General features: G+C 53.3%; 1 protein-coding gene across 1 annotated transcript; it reads right to left on the bottom strand.

The window, feature by feature from the left end:
* Positions 1-542: 542 nt before the first annotated feature.
* On the bottom strand, positions 543-16,449 carry Fam131c (family with sequence similarity 131 member C). The gene is made up of 7 exons (XM_031376954.1): positions 16,239-16,449; positions 5,249-5,364; positions 4,543-4,578; positions 4,195-4,288; positions 2,210-2,392; positions 1,859-1,969; positions 543-1,333 (listed from the first exon to the last, which is right to left on the bottom strand). The coding sequence occupies exons 1-7, from the start codon at positions 16,258-16,260 to the stop codon at positions 1,077-1,079; spliced, it is 819 nt and encodes a 272-aa protein (XP_031232814.1). The 5' UTR covers positions 16,261-16,449; the 3' UTR covers positions 543-1,076.
* Positions 16,450-20,432: the final 3,983 nt, after the last annotated feature.

Raw genomic sequence — 20,432 nt, 5'->3', positions numbered from 1 at the left:
TGGTCCCTTGGGTTTTAGTGTTGGCCTAGGTTAAGCTCTTGGGGTGTCTGGTGCTCACAAGAGCATCAGAGGCTGGGCCTGGGGCCCCACAGCCTACACCTCAGCGGGGAGATAGAGGGAGAGAGTCCTGCCAGGCCTTCTGATGCTTGGCCTCATGCATCAAAGGACCTTGTATGTGTGTGGTCTGCCCTCCAGACTCAGTCTCCCTGACTGGGGTATGGCTGGGTAAAACAGGGTCCCTGGGGGTGGCTCTTTGCAACATCAAGACAGGCCGAACGCCTTCAATCCCAGCACTTGGGAGGCAGAGGCAGGTGGATTTCTGAGTTTGAGGCCAGCCTGGTCTACAGAGTGAGTTCCAGGACAGCCAAGACTACACAGAGAAACCCTGTCTCAAAAAAAAAAAAAAAAAAAGACAAGCCGGGCCTCCTCCATTGAGGCCTCTAGGGTGTTTGTGTGTTGGAGGTAGGAGCCTTCCCTAATCCCTCAGACCCTTATCCAGGGCTCAGCAACACCTCTTCACCAGGAAGACCGGGTCAAGTTCCTCCAGGATGAACACATTACTTTAATGTCACCAGAGAACCCCGTGGGAGAGGGAGAGGGAGAGGGAGGGAGTGTGAGGGCGGAGATGTGGGTCCTCTTGGCTGGGGAGCCTGGGGGGTGGTCACAGAGGAACCAGGTAAGAGAGGAAGGACAGACAGACAGTCCAGAGACTGAAGAGAGTCCAGGAGAAACTCTCCCACCTCCCATGAGGCAAGATCCCAGACTGAGTAGGGAGGGTTGATCCCAGGTGGAGGTTGGCTGCCCAGACCTCACCCCCACCCCCAAACCATCCTCTTAATCTTTCCATGGTGTCCTCCTGGGGGCCCCACTGTCATCTCTCCTGGGGCTGGTTGCCCTGGTGTCGGCTTAGAGTCCCGGAGCAGGCTGTGAGCAAGTCCATGGAGGCACTGAGCGGTCCAAAGGAGCAACAGCCACCCACGCTCCGCCCTGTGTTTGTACGGAGGAGTCCAGAGATGCCCCATGCGTGGTACGCCGGTTCAGCGGCGTGTGCAGACAACGGACTGACCGAGCTTGCGTCAGTTGTAAAAGACCTCATCTTCGTCTTCTGACAGAGAGCCACTGTCCACTGATGGCAGCGAGCCATGCAAGTGGGCCCCGCCCTCAGGCCCCTGGGCCCCTGGCAGCCGCTGCCGGTGCTTCTGGGCGGGGCCTGGGGGCTCCTCTGGTGAGGGCCAGCCATCATCCAGGGTGAGGCCAGGGGAGCAGGCTAGGAGACTGTCGTCCTGGGAAGGGCCACTCAGGAGGCTGTCCTGAAGGTAGATGCTCTCAAGGTCTAGAACACCAAAAGGGGGCACAGGGGAAGAGATGGAATTCTGCACCCGTGCCCTACCTCCCTGGGTGTGGGAGGCCAGGCCAGGGAGGAGGCCGGCGATGTCACCGTTAAGCTACACTACCTCAGGCAGGTCTCCAAGTCTGCTCAAGTGAGCTCAGTTTTCTCCCCATGACAGAGCAGAGGCCATAAGAGCAGGAAGTGATTATTGGGACAAGGGGTTCTGGTTCTCTGTCCCCTACCCTCCCGGTCATAGGGAGAATCACGTGAGATGAACCAAGGGGAGCTTCGTCGGGACCCAGGTTTGGGAAAGCAGCACCCACAATCCACCTAGTGCCAGCTCAAGCTGCACCCCACCCGGTCTCTCCTTTCTGATCAGGGTACCCCCTGGGAATGTTGAAGCCAGAACTGCCAGCCCCAGGTTACTGGGGAGGAAGGGGGAAGAGGAAAGGGAGGAACCCCGCTGAGAGTCCTCGGTGTAGCTCTAAGGGCTGCTCCACCCGCCCTGCCTCGATGTCCCTTCTGTACCTCGGAGCTGGAAGGCACCCTGGGTGCTGTCCTCGGGCTGCAGTTCTTCATCATCCAGTGAGGACCAGGCACTCAGCGTGGCCTCTGTGATGGCAAACTGCTCAGCGACCCCTGGGTGGGAGGTGGACGGGGGTGGGGGAGAGACAAGATTAGACTCAGTGAGCACAGGGCCGAGAAGGGGTTGCTCTATGCCTACATGGGCCTCTCTGAGCTGTCCCTCAGTGCCTGGGTGATAGAGAAGCCACCGAGTGCCCCACCCCCAGTCTTGTGCATTTACTGCTTGTTCACTCAGACCCACCTTCAGGCTGTAGACCCAGCCTGTGGCCTCTCTCTCCGTGCCCCTCCACTCACCTGCAGCAAAGCGGGCTTCACGCAGCTCGTCCGGGAGGCAGCAGTAATGTTCGTCCTCTGCCGGGGACAGCTCCCAGCCTGACTGCTGGGCGCTCCAGCCTTTCCACTCGATGAGGTGGGCCACTCGGCCACGGGCCATGGCCGTGGGCTTTGTGATGTGGTCTTTGATGCTCTGTACCACCCCTGTGAAGCAAGGATAGCTATCAGGTGACCAACCCAACGTGAGCCCCAGCTCATGACACCCAAATACCTCATACCACCCTCGAACTGTGACCAGTTCTGCCCTGTGCCCACTGCAGCCCGATGCCCCGTCTTCACTCCATGTTCCACCCGTTTGTATGCCCCCTAATTCCCAATGTCTTATTGAATCTGGATCAAGTTCCTGAACCAGCCACTCCTTTCTCCTGCTGGCCATGTGACCCAGCACCTTCCATTCAGGATAAACAGTCCTGGGGGAGTTGCCCTGAGCTCCCAGCTCTGTGGATTGAGACTCCAGTAAGTGGAGGAGCATCAGGGAGTGCTACCTGGAGGTGGTGGCCTGGAACTGGGCTCTCTGAGGCCTATTGGGGCAGGGCAGGGGGTGGCCAGGTGGCAGCTGTTTCTCAGATGTGACAAGGTTGAAGATACAGAAGTGCTGGCTCAACACCATACAACCAAGGGTGAGACACAGGGGTAACAAGAGGCTGGGGGCCCCCCAGCGGCCAGACAGGGACTAGGGAGCCGAGATGAAGAGCTAGTATTGTCCATACAGCAATAGAGAGCCATGGCTACAGCATGGCCAGACGGGAACCAGGCAAGAGGTAGCTTAGATCCATTACTCGGGATATCAATTGTATCCCAACTGAAACACTGAAATTCAAGGGTGGAGATGGGAGACGGGGCAATCAGGGGCCATCTTAGGGACCCAGTAAGAGGCAGGGCCGGGACTAGACAGGAGAAGCTGACTGGCTGGATGTGGAAAGTGGTGGAGAAGAGGAAGAGGCATCTCTACTAACCGAGGTGGGGAACAGATCTGGGTACCCCCCCCCGAGTCCTTAAAGCCAGGCAGGCAAAAGACCTAGGGGAACCCGAGTTCCAAGGTCAAGTGAGAGGGACCAGGAACACGGTAATGATGGAGCTGAGGAAGAAGCGGAGACCTGCTCCCCCAGCAGGGTGCTGGCTGCAGAGTGTTTGGGAGAAGGTAGTGTTTCTGGAGGCAGGGGAGGTGGATGTCAGGAGTTTCAGGAGGAGAAGGCTGCAGAGACAGAGATGGAGGGAGGCAGATGGGCCCTCTGGGGACATGGAAGGATCAGGTGTGGTGGAAGCCTGCAGTGTGGGGCAGAGCTGTGAGGAGAGGCTGATGGGACAAGCGGCCTGGTAGGTGGCACAGAGGGCCGCCTGGAGCTGAGGTGTACAGCAGCCTGGATCCCCTTGCTGGCTTGCATGCCCTTCCTCTAGCCACCTCAGGTGTGCTGCTCCTGGCTTTTTGATACATCATTCCCAGAGAATTACCATAGCCTTGTGCCCTCAAGGTGACCTCATGGACAACTGAAGACTGGACAGGGAGCAAAATCAAGGCCAGACACTTGGTCTTCAAGCGCCATCGATTCCTCAGGCTGAGCTTCCACTGGGCAGAGGCAGAGAGAGTCCCACAACTATAACCACGTCCCCACTGAGCAAAATCCTCAGCTTCCTTCTCTCTCCAGGGATTTATCCATGAGCAATCCCCCGGGGGACACAGTCCCTACCTCAGGTTCTGCTTCTAGGGAACAAGACCCAAGGTGACGTGGGAGACCACGCAGTCAGACACCCACAGCCTACATCCTCCCCTCTGAGCCATCTCGGGGTGGCCTGAAAACTCAGTAATCCAACTCCTAAGAGAAGGAACCCAGCTTGAAGTCTGGCAATTTAGAAAACGTTAAACCTGGCAGGCCTGTGTCCCGTAGCACATGTCAGTGGAAGAGCATACAATCTCTAAAGGACAGAGAGGGCCCATTCTGACCTACCCACAAGGGATGAAGTGGCCAGGGCAGCCACACTGTAGTTGCTGGGGCAGGCTCTAGAGTCAGATATGTAGCCATTGGTGGTCTGGAAGCACCTCTGTAGAAAAAGAAAAAAGGGGGTAGGCAGGAAGGACAGACAGACAGAAGATACTCCTCAGCCCCCACAGACCATTATTATGATCTGCAGCTCATCAGGTGATGGCCAGGGATCAGGGGACAGAAGGGTAGGGGGACCCTATCCATTTCCACAAGATTTCCTTCCCTGGGCAGGCAGGACTGTGGGCCTGGGCTGGGGAAGGGAAGGTGATGTCAACTGGGCTGGCTGGACTTGGGGCAAGCAAGCATACTGACCTGCCAAGGATCCCAACAGAAATCCATCTGTTTGTCCTGAAGCAAGAGGAGAAAGGGGATCAGTCAGGGCTGGGGCGCGCAGGGCGGGGGTGGGGCAGTGTGCACATGGCTATGTCCTGAAGTCCTTCAGGGCAGGTGGATCCACCTTGTGGTGTTCTGAGAGGTCAAGATGTAGCCAAACTCCCAGGGCCCCTGGCTGTGCCAGGACCCCTCTCTACACCTTCCTGATCTACGGGGAGGATCTTCCTGCTTGTTCTCTTGAGAAGTTCTTTTTTTGTTTTGTTTTGGTTTTTTGTTTTTTGTTTTGTCTTTCAAGACAGGGTTTCTCTGTGTAGCCCTGGCTGTCCTGGAACTCATTCTGTAGACCAGGCTGGCCTCAAACTCAGAAATCCACCTGCCTCTGCCTCCCAAGTGCTGGGATTAAAGGCGTGCGCCACCACTGCCCGGCGAGAAGTTCTTCACAGATGCTAAGTTGTTCTAGGTTGGGAGCAGAACCTACCATCGGCAAGGTTGACTTACTCTGGACGGGAAGACCTTTGGGGTAGGGTTATGTTTTTTAAATAAGTCTAGCCCAGTCCCCAATGCCCAGGGAGAAGCTGGATTAGCAAGAAAGAACTGAATTGAGAATGGTTTCTGCTTGCTTCAGGGAAATAAAAAAGCAGCTGGAGTCGGGGCAGGCAGAAGGAGGTGATGAATAGCTGATTACCTTGCCAGCAACATGGTCAGGAACAATGGCGGGTGGGTGGCTGGAGGGCAGGTCCCGATTCAGGAGGTCTGTGCCCTGGGGCCTGGGGCAGTTTTTGTGGGCACTTGTGAACAGATCTGGAAATAATAATGAAAACAGAAATTTAGAAAAACCCACAAGAGACATTTAGAACCTCCCTCCCATATGGAAGGAAAAGAAACAGGGGCATTTGAGCAGGGGGTACCTCAATCCATCTCTGTTTTATGTGTGGAAAAAATAGACTTGGCCAAAAGATAGCTGAGTTGATGCTAATCAGTAAAGTAACAGATACAAAACGAACATAAAAAACCCAGTAGTATTATATACAAGTGTACCCATTGTCCCAGCTATGAGGGTGAAGCATGAGAAACATTGAATCCCAGGAGTTGGACCAACCTCAGCTACAAAGAATCATATTGATTGCTACTTGGTTTTCTTTTCTTTCCTTTCCTTTTCTTCTCTTTTCCTTTCTTTTCTCTTCTTTTTTCCTTCTCTCTCTCTCTCTCTCTCTCTCTCTCTTTCTCTCTTCCCAAGGTTTCTCTGTGTAGCCCTGGCTGTTCTAGAACTCACTCTGTAGACCAGGCTGGCCTTGAACTCAGAAATCCGCCTGCCTCTGCCTCCCTAGTGCTGGGATTACAGGTGTTTGCCCTGTCACCTGGTTGAAATTGTATACTTTGTGAAAAAGAAAGAAAAGGGCGGTGTTGGAGATGTAGTTCAGTGGGTAGAGTATTTGCCTAACATGTATAACATCCTGTAGACATCTGTGACTCCAGCATTCCAAGGTAAAGTCAGGCAGATCAGAAGTTCAAGGTCATCCCTGGATATGTAGCAAGTTTGAGGCTAGCCTGAGCTACATGAGACTTCATCTCTAAACTAATACATTAAATAAACAAATACAAGGCTTCCAGTTCCTTCTCTTTTGCCTCTGTCTTGAGACAGAGACTTTCTATGTAGCCCAGGCTATCTCAGCCTCAGCCTGCTCGGCAGCTGGAACTATAGGCCTGTGTCAATGGACCCCCCACTACTGTAATTTTTTTTTTTTCGAGACAGGGTTTCTCTGTGTTGTCCTGGCTGTCCTGGAACTTACTCTGTAGACCAGACTAAATTTTTTTTACTTTATATTTTTGAGACAGAGTCTCACCATGTAGCTGTAACCAACCTTGACTGACCTAGAGCTTTCTATGTAGACCAGCTGGCCTTGAACTCAGAGAGATCCACCTGCCTCTGTCTCTCAAGTGCTAGGATTAAAGGGGTATGGTGTCACACTAGTATACATTTTATTTGTTTGTTTGTTTTTTTGAGACGGGGTTTCTCTGTATAGCCATGGCTGTCCTGGAACTCACTCTGTAGACCAGGCTGGCCTGGAACTCAGAAATCCGCCTCTCTCTGCCTCCCAAGTGCTGGGATTAAAGGTGTGTGCCACCACTGCTGGACTCACATTTTTAAATTTAAAATGTTGCAAAGCAGTGGTGACACACACCTTTGAGATCCACCTGCATGAAGAAGGCAGAGGCAGGTGGATCTCTGTGAGTTTGAGCCCAGCCTGGACTACAGAGGATCTGGAGAGATGGCTCGGCAGTTAAGAGCATTTCCCAAGGACCTGGGTTCAATTCCCAGCACCCACAATGCAGTTCACAGCTATCTGTAACTCCATTTTTTGAGGATCTGACGCCCTTCTCTGGTCTCCGAGTATCCATGCATAGTGTGCAGACATTCATGCAGGCAAAACACCATACATATAAAATAAGACTTTTTGTTTGCCTTGTTTCTGGCTTTTCAAGGCAGAGTTTCTCTGTGTAGCCCTGGCTGTCCTGGAACTCACTCTGTAGACCAGGCTGGCCTTGAGCTCAGAAATCCATGTGCCTCTGCATCCTGGGTGCTGGGAGGAAAGGCATGCTCATTGGCTAAGCTATAAATTTTTTTTTTTAAATCTTCCTTACTCTTCTGTAATAACTTAGATTAATATACAAACACATTCTATATATTCTTTTTACTTTGAGATGGCATTTCCATGTGTGTGCATGTGTGCATATATAAAAGAGAGAAAGAGAGAGAGAATGTATATTAGGTTAGATAGAGGACATTTGGGTGCTGTCTTCAGGCACTGTCTACTACGTATGTGTGTATGTATGTATGTGTATGTGTATGTATGCATGCATGCATGCGTGCGTGTATGTATATATTCATTTATTTTTGAGGCAGGGTCTCTCACTGGACCAGAACTTGCCATGTAGGCTAGGCCAACTGGCTAGTGATGTCTATTTGCCTCTGGGCCCCAGAGCTGGGACCACAAGTGCAGGCTGCCATGCCTAGCCTCCTAGCATGGGTTTGGAGGATGCAATGCAGGAAGTTTGCCAACTGAACGATCTCCTCAGCCCCCACTTGGTCTATTTTATTGGTTACAGCATCCCCAGCACCTGCCACAGGGCCCAGCACACAGCAGGCTCTCATTAAGGGCTTCTCAAAGGAAGAAGGGAGGGGGTTCAGACATCAGCCAGCAAGCCAGCCTTAGTTAGAACCCCAGATGGATCAAAACAGCTGGCCTCTGTCTCCAGCCCCAGACAGAGAAGGGAAGAAAGGGGTGCCAACAGAGGGGTAGCCCCAGAGCTGACATCTCAGGAGCATCCAGCCTTGCTGTAGGGAGGGAGGCGAGTGTAGGCCTGCGGTCAAGGTGAGAGTTCTCAGCCAAATTACAGAGCCCAGAGGATCTGAGACCTGCTCAAGGCTGGCATGCTCAGCCAAGGCAGGGAGACTGGAGCCAGGCTGTCTGGGACACTCTAGGAGAAGGCAAGGTGATGGCCAGTGTCCTCTCCTGCCCCAAAGTGACCCAGACATAAGCAGGGCACCGCGGACCACATGGGTTCTGAGAAGGAGGGCTGAACCATGTGCTCACACTGCAGGGCCCAGCACAGCCTGCTGTGTGCCGGTCCTGGCCGGGTGACCCTGAGTTATCATGGCTCTTCTCTGGGCTCCAGCATCTCCCAAGTCTACAGAGGAAGGACTCTGGGGCAGGGCTGGGGGCCTGTCCTTCAGTCGTCATGTGAGCCATTTGCTAGGTTTATTCCTCATTCATTTGCTGCTTTATTTATTTATTTGAATGATCTATAGCTGGAAATCACAACCGGAGCCTTATGCATGGTGGGCAAGCACTGAACTACACCCTCAGCCTGCTTTTCACCAGGACTATTTGGACAATAAAATAAGAATGGAAGAAAATGAAAATTATCGCCGGGCGGTGGTGGTGCACGCCTTTAACCCCAGCACTTGGGAGGCAGAGGCAGGCGGATTTCTGAGTTCAAGGCCAGCCTGGTCTACAGAGTGAGTTCTAGGACAGCCAAGGCGACACAGAGAAACCCTGTCCTGAAAAAACAAAACAAAACAAAACAATGGAAGAAAATGGAAATGGTCAGGGCCAGAAGCAGCCTGAGACTCAGTCCTGTGTCACGGAAGTGTCTATGCGCTACCCGACACAGGCATGCACTCCTGTGTGTGTGTTGGGGTGGGGAGATTCCCACAAGTGAGGATTTTCTAGCTGGGTACACTGGGTCAAGATAAAAAATATACTTGTTCTTACAGGTCTGTCTTAGTTACTTTTCTATTGTGTTAAGGAGACCATGACTAAGACAACTTACAGAAGAAACAGATAGTGGGGGGCGGGGGTTATGGTTTCAGAGGGGAAGTCTGCAACCCCCATGGAGGGACACGGCAGCAGGCAGGCAGGTATGGTATACATCCCAATGCACAAGCACGAAGCACAAAGAGAGGGGCTAACCGGAAATGGCATGGGCTTTTGAAAATTCAAACCCCATCTCCAGTGACATACTTCCTCCAGCAAGGCCACACCTCCCAGTCCTTCCCAAACAGTTCCACTAGAGACCACACATTCAAATAATAAAGGAGCCGATGCGGGCCATACCTTATACCTTAAGGTATAACAATAACAGTGGGAAAGCTGCTCACCAGGGAGATGTCTCAGTAGGGTAAATGTGCCTGCCGTTGATCTGGGTTCCATCCCCAGCAGCCATAGGGTGACAGGAGAGAACAGACTCCCAAAAGATGGTCTATGACCATCACACACATATAATGTCATATGGACACACACACACACACCCCACATAACATAACTATGTGTAAAAAAGGGGAAAAAAAATCAAGGGCTGGAGAGCTTGCTCAGTAGTTAGAGCACTGGCTACTCTCCCAGAGAACCTGGGTTCAATTCCCAGCACCCACATGGCAGCTCACAACCACCTGTAATCCCAGTTCCAGGGGATCTGATGCCCTTCTCTGGCCTCCCTAGGCACTAGGGACACATATGGCGCAGACAGACATGCAGGCAAAACACATAGAAAATAATTTTTTCAAATTAATTAAAATTTTTTGGACTGGAGAGATGGCTCAGAGGTTAAGAGCACTGACTGTTCTTCCAGAGGTCCCAAGTTTAATTCCCTGCAACTGCGTAGTGTCTCACAACCATCTGTAATGAGATCTGATGCCCTCTTCTGGTGTGTCTGACGACAGTGACAGTGTACTCATATACATAAAGTAAATAAATAAATAATTTTTTAAAAAAGTTTGAAAGTGCCGGGCGGTGGTGGCTCATGCCTTTAATCCCAGCACTTGGGAGGCAGAGGCAGGCGGATTTCTGAGTTCGAGGCCAGCCTGGTCTACAGAGTGAGTTCCAGGACAGCCAGGGCTACACAGAGAAACCCTGTCTCAAAAAACCAAAAAAAAAAAAAAAAAAAAAAAAAAAAAAAAAGTTTGAAAGCTGTGACTAGGTATGGTGGTTCATACCTGTGATCTCAGTGCTGGGGGCTGAGGCAGGAGGACCAGGACTTAGTTAGAAGCCAGTCCAGGATTACATGGTATGCTCCAAGTCAGTCTGGAAGACACAGCAACACACATAAACACATACACCACACACACAGGCACACACAGACACAGACACACCATACATCACAAAGACATAGACACAGACACCACACACACACACACACACACACACACACCATCACCACCACCACCCCAAACAAAAAGTTCTGGAATTCTGCATGTTGTACAAAGCCTGAGTCTGTCTAGCTGCAGGGTGGTGCTGGGTATCGGGATGGGTGTTGGGGTACTTCCAGACTCCCTGGGCACCTCTGAACCTGTGAACACTACAGCTACAGAGCAAGGGGTGACAGGGATGATAAGAAGGAGCCAGCAGAGCAGGTGACACCAGAGGTTGGCTGGGTGCCGGTGGGCTGGCGGCCTCCTGGTTTCGGCCTTGCCCATCTCATTTGGGATCCAGGCGCCCTAACAAAGTCTCCCTCTGCCCCTGAAGACTTTAGCCCCATGATGTCATGGGCTGGTTGCCATAGAGACGTCAGGTCATGAAGCAGCCCAGAGTGAAATCACAGGCTGTTCTTAGACCAGCTGGGACCTGGCCGCATCATGGCCTCGGTGACTGGAAAAACACATTGTCACGTAGGGTGGGGCTGGGGGACAGCCCAGGGGACCTCTAATGCCTGCTATTTTGGAAGCTTTCCCCGGGGGGGGGGTCGTGTGGTGACACTCTCCTTCTTTTACAGTGTACACCCTACATCCTTGACCTCAATGTCTGAGGCCTCTTCTTGAACCTGTTCCCTCCCCCACCTCCTTGGGTTACAGGAGTGACTGCCACTTCCCCTGCTTGCCACAGCAACCTGAAGACCCTTTTGATCCTTCCACCCAAGGAGTGTCATCCAGAGGTCCCCTCCACCCTTCTTCTTATCAAGAATGCTTCCCAATCAGACATTCAGCCTAACTGCCCAGACAGTTCTCAATAGTATCTAACCTGGGCGCTTCACGCTGTGGAGCTTTCCCTACCGACCTCATTTTCCCCTGCTTGGTTCCTGGCTAACTCTGAGGCATAGCCCCTCAGTTTTCTCTCACTTGCCTCAGAGCTCTCCGGAGCTTATATAGCTATTCACTGTGGCTCTGTGTCCCAGCCCGTTAGTCACCGTGGTTGCCACCTGCACCCAGAGTGTTTCTTAGGAGCAAGAGAATTAGCCTGCGGCCACTTGGGAAGAGGCGGTGCAGATGGAGTGAAGAGCCCTCTTTCCCAGCAGCATACAGAAGTTGAAAAACAGCACAGCTGGGCGGTGGTGGCTCAAGTCTTTAATCCCGGCACTTGGGAGGCAGAGGCAGACGGATTTCTGAGTTCTCTGAGTTCGAGGCCAGCCTGGTCTACAGAGTGAGTTCCAGGTCAGCCAGGGCTACACAGAGGTCTCCAAAAAACAAAACAAAACAAAACAAAACAAAACCCCTGGTGCTGCCTCCCTGGAAGCCAGCCTCCAGCCACCTGTGGCAAAAGGATGCACCAGGTGGTCCTCCAGTGACATGTCAGCTGCCCTTGGCTCTGGAGAGATGCAGCCTTGGGCTTAGTCCTCTGGGCTCAGTCACGTCTTCCCCACGCACACTCTGCTTCCCATCTATGCTTGCTGAGGGCTAAAGAGACCAACACTGAGGCGGCCAGGGCTCCCTCAGCGGAACAGCCCTGTCTCTGTCCCTCAGGTTGTCTTTCTGGACAGTGGGATTCCTGAGGCCTGTTCCTGGACTGGAGTTTGCCTTGGGAACCCTCTGGTCCCTACAGTCAGAGACCAAAAGTGTGAGTCATTGGCTCTGCCGGGTGAGTCCCAGCCCGGAGAGCAGGCCCTAGAAATTGGCAGAGGACCATTCTCCAATGTCCTCCCAAACCACCTTGGGCAGTGATGGTCATGTAATGGTCTGCTTGGCTGAGCTCAGAGGTGCCCCAGGAATCCCTTTTTATCCCCAACCAAGGGCTTCCACTCAGCCCAGCTCCTTTCTGATCTGCCTCCCCTCCTGGGACCCAGCCTACACCATCTCCAGGCGGCCTGCCAGGTTGGCCTAAGCCAACTAGGTGACTCCCTGGAGGGAGAAGCCTGGCGTGCAGGACACACTGCCTATTTATTAAGCATCTGCTCTGGGTTAGGCACCAAGCTGACTCCTCATCTATGATTCTGCTTTGAATTCTGCAAAGTAGAGAGCAGCATACCCGCTTGACAGATGGGAAAATGAAGTCTGGGATTTATCCAAGGCACTGGGTAGTCAGTGATATGGTCAGAGCTCAAATCTTGGGGACAGTATGAAAGTCCAACCACCAAATAGTGATGATCTCCAGAAAGGGACCTCCTGTCATCTTTTCTCTGTCTTTTTTTTTTTTTTTTTTTTTTTTGGTTCTTCAAGACAGGGTTTCTCTGTATAGCCCTGGCTGTCCTGGAGCTCACTCTGTAGACCAGGCTGGCCTCGAACTCAGAAATCTGCCTGCCTCTGCCTCCCGAGTGCTGGGATTAAAGGCGTGCGTCACCACCGCCTGGCTCCTGTCATCTTTTCTGTGGTGTGTGTGTGTGTGTGTGTGTGTGTGTGTGTGTGTGCATTCGTGCATGTGTATGAGTGTGCACCTGGCCCACTAGACTGGCTGAGGTGGGAGGGTAGATAGAGAAGCTGTAGAACCAGGGGGCAGAGGTGGGCACCAAGGGACCCAGAGTTGGAAGGGGTGGATACTGGCTTCCTATCTGTTTCGCTCTGCCAGTTACTGCCAATGCCAGCAAACCCTAACCAGACATGAGGCCTTTGAGTGATCCCAGAAATCTGTTCTGAACTATTGACTATGTGCCAAGTGCTTCGGGGGAGAGCAGGGAACCTTTGAGAACACAGAGCATGGGGGGCGGGGGTGGGGGGGAGGTTCAGGCTCAGCACGGAGATGGGGGGAGGAACCTACAGGACCTGGATTTGCATCTGGGCAACCTGAGGTGGGTTCTGCTGTTCTCTGAACCCACTTCCCTTCCAGGTTCATGGAGAACTAACTGGGTCAGGAGAGCAAAGGCTAGCTCAGCCTGGCTCAGGATAATCATCCAATGAGTGGTAGTTAAGGAAGATGAGCCAGAAGCCCTGGGTGTTGACAGGCCTGGCAGAGTGCTCAACGAGCATGCCCTGGGTTCAATCCCTTAGCACCACATACGTGAGGCATGGTGGTATAGGTTTATAATCCTAACACCTGGGAATTGGAGGCAAAAGGACCAAAAGTTCAAGGTCATCCTCAGGTACATGGGCTACTGGAGACCCTATTTAAACAAGGGGAAAAGAAGATAAATAGGGCAGACATGATGGCCCAAACATGAAGTTCTAGCATTTGGGAGACAGAAGCAGGAGGATGACCTTGAGTTCATCAAGTGTTCAGTGTCAGCCAGGCACTACAGAATAAGACCCTGACTCAAAAATAATAAATAAAATTAAAAGTTAAAAAAATAGAAATAGGTAAGGAATACAAACTAGTTCTTAGATGCAGTGCGTGTGGGCAGTATCCCGCTGTCCTTAGCACAAATGCTTGGCACCCACTGCTTCCTGGGAGGCAGGAGGGGTCCCCTTTCCTACCAAGAAGGCCTGGAGTAATTGTCTGTGGAAAGGCTGATACACTAGCCCCACGAGAGAAGCAGCCATTGAGTGTTGATGTCGTGCGTAAGGGTGTTTTCACATTGCGACCCTCTCCCACCCAATGCTAATACTTTCACACCATCCCCATCTCCACTCAACTTGCTAAGACTACATTCTGGGGAACACTGGCAGGGACTGGGGACTCTTGATCCCCTAGCTCAGTGACAGAGTCTAACAGCTGGGTAGGGTGGATCTCTTCAGGTAAAGGCCTGGATCTGGAGTAGGGGGAGCAGAGCGGGGAGACCGAGTTGGCTGCAGGCTCTAGGCTTCGTGGGACATCAGTGCAGACTTCATAAACCCTGGCCTCCACTTCAGGCTCTGAACATGGCCCATGAAAACCCTTGCCAGGTGGAGACTGTGGTGAACAACTGGTACAGGTGTGCAGAACTGAGGACCAAGGATCCCAGGGATGCCTGAGCTTCACAAGGCCAAGGGCTGGCTGCACGGTGCTGAGACTGAGGGGCTTGGCTGTGGACAACTCAGACCTGGGTCTTTACTGTTTCCCAGTTTGTGGCCTTTGGCAAGGTCTCGTTAGTCATTTGTAAAATGGGGCTGACAACAGTATTTGGACCCATTAGTTTTTGTGCCTACAGGTTTTAGAATAGAGCCCAGTGAGCCACAAAACTGTCCAAATGACAGGCGAGCAGGTGACATCTGCTGGGTCTCAAGAAGAATGGTTGTCCTCTGTCCACGTATCCCCCAGATCTCTTACTTCTAAGTCGCCGGGGTACACTGTGAGGCCATCAGGCTCTGTCCTCTCAGGACAGATAGAAGATTAGACAATACAGCCTGATCTGAGGGTGTCACTCAGGAAGCCGGGGTGCAGGAGGAAGAATGGAGACTGTCTCAGCCAGCAAATGTGACCACAAACTACCCTGGTTGGGGGTGGGGGGGTACCAGGAGGAGTGTAGAAGTTGGAGGTCCCAGGCCTCAGGCTCACAGTGTGACCTTGGCAGACATCGCTGCTGTCTGGCCCCTATCCTGTACCCAATGGCTCCTGTGTTCACAGGCCAGTGCACTCAGGCATGGGTTGGCCAAAGGGTGGAGAAGGGTCCTGGTCACTAAGGAAACATCCAGATACCTCACACCCACAACCCCTTCCATGGGAGACTACCCATGAGTCTTTGAGGTTTCTGGAGACAGCTCAGACTCTGAGAGTGGAGCTAAAAGACCTTTCACAGCTTTCCACTCTGAGAAGCACTGGCCAGGTGCTATGCTGGGCTCCTCAGGTCTCACAGACCAGGTGCTGGACTGGATTTTCCCCTTACGTGGTGCCTGACACCCAGGAGGTACCATGTCACCACCAATAAGCTTGAACCAACTTCATACCTCCTGACCCTGCTCCTCCAGTCTCCTCCCCATGATCCCTCTGCTGACTGACATCTTCCAGGGACCCCTCCCCCCCAGTCACTTCCCTGCACACTCCCCCAGGAACTTGAGGACAGAACTCCCTCAGAGTCCAGAGAATATTCTCCAGACCAACGTCCCCAGGAGGCCTGCCCAGCCCACTCTAAGGAGCTGGGGTGACTACACTTGACCTCTGTACACTCCCACTCCCAGCCCCGCCCCCTGCTCCCACAGTGGGTAAGAGTCTCAAGTGGGACTCTTTTGGGGGATTTGCTTTGTTTTGACACATGCTCTCATGTAGCCCAGGTTGGCCTCAAATTCTCTATGCTGTGGATGCTGGCTTTGAACTCCTGATCTTCTGCTTTCTGAGTGCAGGCATGTCTCCATACCTCCCAACCTCTCCTGAAATAGTACTCCAAATACAAATATCCCCCCCCCAGCATCTATGAAAGATCCTATGCCCACCCCACCACCATTTATAGACAGTGCTTCCCCAAAACCCACAGCTGAGGGCAGTCAGTCCAGTTCCCTGGGATCGCCTTGGAATAACCAAGGTGCCAGGTGAGAGACAAAGGCCTAGGGGTTGGGTTACTGGGAACATCAGCTGTCCTCTGTCCTCTCCTGTCCCCTGAGCAGGGGTGGGGGTGGGGATGGAGTTAGGGATGAGGGTGGGGAAGAGGGAGTCTTGATAACCTGTTTGTCCCTACTGACCCCTTCCTGTCAGGGAGGTTCTGGGGCTAAAGACACAGGCACCCCGAGAGGAGAAGGGATCCTGGGCTAGAAAGGCCTGCCTACATCTCGAGCGGGAGTCTGTCTGTCTTCCTGGAGCTCAATGGCCCATAAGAGGACCAGAGAGAACCGGAAGCCTCCCTCCCCTCTCAGGCACACTGCAGGAGGCGTGGAGCTGCGGGGAAGAAAGCATGGCACCGGGACCTTGCTTCATGCCACCTGCCGGGTGCCGAGTGGGGCGTGGGGTGAGGAGACCTCCGCCCGCTCTGCGCGCTGCTCGCCCCCCTCCCGGGCTCTGTCCCCGTGGGACACCATGTCCTCTGGGGCGCGACTGGTCCATGAAGGGCGGACACCCACCCTGGCTTCCCTGAGCCGAGCGCTGGCCCCCCGCTCCTCGCCGCGTCCCGGGCCGCCCTGTCCTCACCTCGCGACACGCAGGAGCCCATCACGGGGCGGCGGGGCCGGGCCACTGCGCCTGGGGTGCGGTGGGCGGCCGCGCGCTCATGTCTCCGCGGGCCGGGGCTGCGCGGCTCGGCCTCCGCTCGCTCCTGGGTGGCTGTCCTCGCTGCCGCGTCCGGATCGCCTCGCGCCGCGCCCCGCAGCTGCCAAGGCCGAGCGACACCGCGGCGGGCGGGGACCCGGGGAGCGCGAGGGGGCGGGGCTGGGGTGCGCCCCGCCCCCTCCGTGCCAGTGCACCTGTTGTCGCTAACCAAAGTACCGCAAACCAAAGTAATGGGGACTCGGCCCTGAAAGGAAGACTTCGAGCTTCAGACCTGAGTAGTGCCTGCTTTCTGGAGCTCAAGGTCAGGGGAGAGGGCTGGGAAGGGGGAATTCTGCAAGGATGAGACTCATGCCACTGTGCACAATGAGGACGAGCTTTATTTTAGTGTGTGTGTGTGTGTGTGTGTGTGTGTGTGTGTGTGTGTGTGAGTGAGTGAATAGGGAAGTAAAAGTACACTTGGGGAGCCGGGCAGTGGTGGCACACGCCTTTAATCCCAGCACTTGAGAGGCAGAGGTAGGCAGATTTCTGAGTTTGAGGCCAGCCTGGTCTATAGAGTTCCAGGACAGCCAGGGTACACGAGAAACGCTGTCTCAAAAAACCAATAAAAAAAAAAAAAAGACACTGTTTGGTTTTTTTTTGTTTGTTTGTTTCTTTTCTTTTTCTTTTTTTTGTGACTGGGTTTTAATTATTTCCTTCGACTATGGGGGTCCCAGGGATCAAACTTAGTGGTCAGACTTCCTGGTGAGTCCCTTTACCTGCGGAGCCATCTCCCCAGGCCCCAGGTCAGGGGCTTTTAATAGCAGCCACCTGCTTATGGAAGGATGCTGGCCCAGGTTGGGAGTTCTGAGGGAGGACCAAGACACTGCACTAGTGGCCTCCTGGCAGGATAAAAGGTCTCATGCAAGAAGGTAGGCTACCTCCCAGGGTGTGTGTGTGTGTGTATGTGTGTGTGTGTGTGTGTGCGCGCGCGCCCGCGCATGCTCCTCTTCTCATACATATGCACTGTGTGCATTCCCATGCACTCATTCAGGATCCTGGAGAGAGTGGTCAGATGCGCTATGGCAAACCTTGCCCGGACCGAAGCACCCTGTGTCTGAGGTAAATGTCCTCAGATTCCATTCTTGGACATTCCTGTTCCCAGGCAGAAGAGTCACTGGGTCTGTTTACAAGACAAGTATCGCTAGAGACAGCCCTGGGGCATGAATACGGCTTAGAGCAAGGGTCTGAAGACCCTGTGCAGAGCAGAAGCCAAGTCTGGCGGGGCTGCCCAGGGCTAGGGAGTTGAGCTCTCCAGTAAAGTCAGAGTGAAGATAGTCCCGTGCTATCTCTGGTGCTGTCAGACCTAGGTGTGAAAGGAGACCCCGCTCACATAGACAGTGTTACTTAAACACACAATTGAATCTAAAAGCAGCACATACAGACATCACCGCTCCCTATACAACGCAGGACAATGGTGTTTACCAGACAGCAGGCATCACAGACAACCCTGAGGCAGGTGATTTACAGCCCACAGGAGCAGGCATGAGGTCACTTCTATAATGCCAGCATTTGGGAGGTAGAATCAGGGGGGGATCAGAAGTTCAAGGTCACCGGGCAATGGTGGTGCATCCCTTTAATCCCAGCACTTGGGAGGCAGAGGTGGGTAGATTTCTGAGTTCAAGGCCAGCCTGGTCTACAGAGTGAGTTCCAGGACAGCCAGGACTACTGTCTCAAAAAAAAAAAAAAAAAAAAAAAAAAAAAAAAAAGAAGTTCAAGGTCATCCCTGGTTATCTAGTGAGTTCGAGGTCAGCCTGGGCTACATGGGACCCTGCCTCAAAAAAGAAAAGGGAAAAGAAAAGAAAATCTATGTAAGGTTGTGCATGGATTATGAGGAAATACTGTACTGTTCTAACAAAGCGCTGGAACCCCTGATGGTCCATCCCTCAAAGACCCCAAAGGTCGGCTGTTAGGACAGCAGCCTCCTATATCCACAGAGGGAACTGGACGCCAGCATTCGCATGAAGCACCGAACACATGCAAATGTGAACCACACTTGAATGTCCGACCTCCGGTATTCTGCCCCGGGCTGCTCGGGGCTCGGGTACTCTGCTCTCCAAGCCTGGTCTCGCTGAGGTGGCTGTGAAGGGACCGTCCTTTATCATAAGGACACTTAGGTGGCTCACTTGGGGTCAAGGGTGCTCCCGCCCCTGGGTGGAGACAGATCTGCCTGTGGCCAGGCTCTGGTCCTGTGGAGTGCATGCGACCTGGTACCAAGCAGGCAGATGTGTCTGCCTTTAAGACTGGATGTGGCTGGGAGGCAGGGCTCTGACTCACCGTGATGTAGGAGCAGGAGCCGGTCACAGCCGCTGATGTTCCTGCTGGCAGCCTAACAGCCTAGGGACTGGGGTATGGGTGAAGGAAGAGGACCCATGAGGAGAGGAGAGACGGGGAAGTTCCCAGGGTAGGGGGTGCCTGGGATGGGGAAAGGTGGGCGGAATGAGCAGAAACATCATCTGGGCTCCCCGTATGGCCAGCTCAGGGACACAGGTGGGGGGTTGTGACAGCTGCTTCTGCCTACCCCATGTATTTATACTACTTAGCTCCCCACTGACTCAGTCTTGTCACTGAACAGCACTGGTACCATCCCGAGACCAGGCCATTCTGGAAGAAGGCAGGTGGCTCTTCCTTGCACGTCCACATTCACCTTCCCAGTCCTTGGAATTCTGCTGAAGCAGATGATGTGCAGACAGGTCTAAGATGTGTGGCTGCCCTCCCCGGAATGCTCTGTCCTTTCTCAGTTCACCCCACAGCCCATCTGCCCTGTGACCGTCCCCTGACTGCCTCGGGTGCCCTCCTGACACACCCACTCATGGGAGAGAGGGGAGAAAACCTGCCAGGAGGACCCTGCCAGAAGGCGCCCATCACCCCTCATGCTCTGCTCTCCTGGTAGGAGCTTGAGGACCCAGACAGACCATGGCTGTCCATCAATGGACAGACATCTGCAGCTCTGAGAGCCTGCCTTACTGTGGGTATTGAAGCATGGAGAGGGGACATTGCAGGGCTGCATGGAAGGAAGATTAATCTGCAGGAGTCAGTCCAGTGATGAATCAGACCCGTGCCTGCCTGGTAGTCCCAGGGTCAGTGGGGACACGGTAGAGAGAGCCATGTGTGAGCTGAGCTCAGTGTCAGGATGGAGGGTGCTGCTTCCATAGCCAATAAAGCCTGTGAGGTGACAGCTCCTGCCAAGGGCCAAGGGGACAGCTTCAAGTCTATGGAGACCCCAACATCAAGACACTGAAGGTTGGATTGAGTGCTGGCAGCTAGAACTGATGGGTGGCTCCCTATACAAAGAGGTTTGAAAACAGGGATGCACTTGGGGGCACCCTGGGCACATGTGACACTTGGGGAGCAGTAGGAGAAGGTGTGGCTGTACCCCTCTCCCCCTGGATAGTCTAGAGGACTCTCTATTGAGCACAAGAGCAGCCATCTTCATCAGCTCGTATGTGCCTGCTCCCAAGAGGCCGTTGGCTTGCTGACCACTGATACTGTCTTAGAGAAGAGGATGGGAAGACCATGAGACCCCTGCTGGGGATTCCCGACGCTCCTCTCAGCTCTCTGATTGTAATTCTACCCTCAGGAATGGCTGGAATATATACACCAGGGAAAGTCGATTGAAGGCGGTTACATCCGTATGGCTACGGGGAAGCCATCAGCCATGCTGAATGAAGTAACTGCTGCATGTTTTGGGGTCCCCCTGTCTCCTGCAAGTAAATCCTCACCCACACTCTGTATGTGAGCTCAATAAATTCGTTGGCTCCCCGCAGTGGTAGAATCATACTTGAGTTTGTCATGGGAGCTTTCTTTCGAGGAGTCTTGCAAAACCTGATAATGGGAACAGCAGAAGACCTGGCAGACCTGAGTGGGCATCCTGTGGATGGATGGATCCTTAGCAGGTTCTCAGTTAGTAGGTGGTGACTGTCCTAGGTCTCAGGTCTAGAAGATGGACCATGGCTGGGACTTCACCAGCGGGTACTTGTTGAGCCCTGATGTGTCAGGCAAGGGCTGTATGGCATACAGACTCCACTCTGCACACTAGAGCCTACAGTGTCAGTGGAGGAATTTAACACTGGGGTTTTT

This window comes from Mastomys coucha, unplaced genomic scaffold, assembly GCF_008632895.1.
Source record: "Mastomys coucha isolate ucsf_1 unplaced genomic scaffold, UCSF_Mcou_1 pScaffold18, whole genome shotgun sequence".
NCBI classification, from domain to species: Eukaryota; Metazoa; Chordata; class Mammalia; order Rodentia; family Muridae; genus Mastomys; species Mastomys coucha.
The sequence above is the reverse complement of the archived record's forward strand: the minus strand, read 5'-3'. Positions and strand labels throughout refer to the sequence as shown.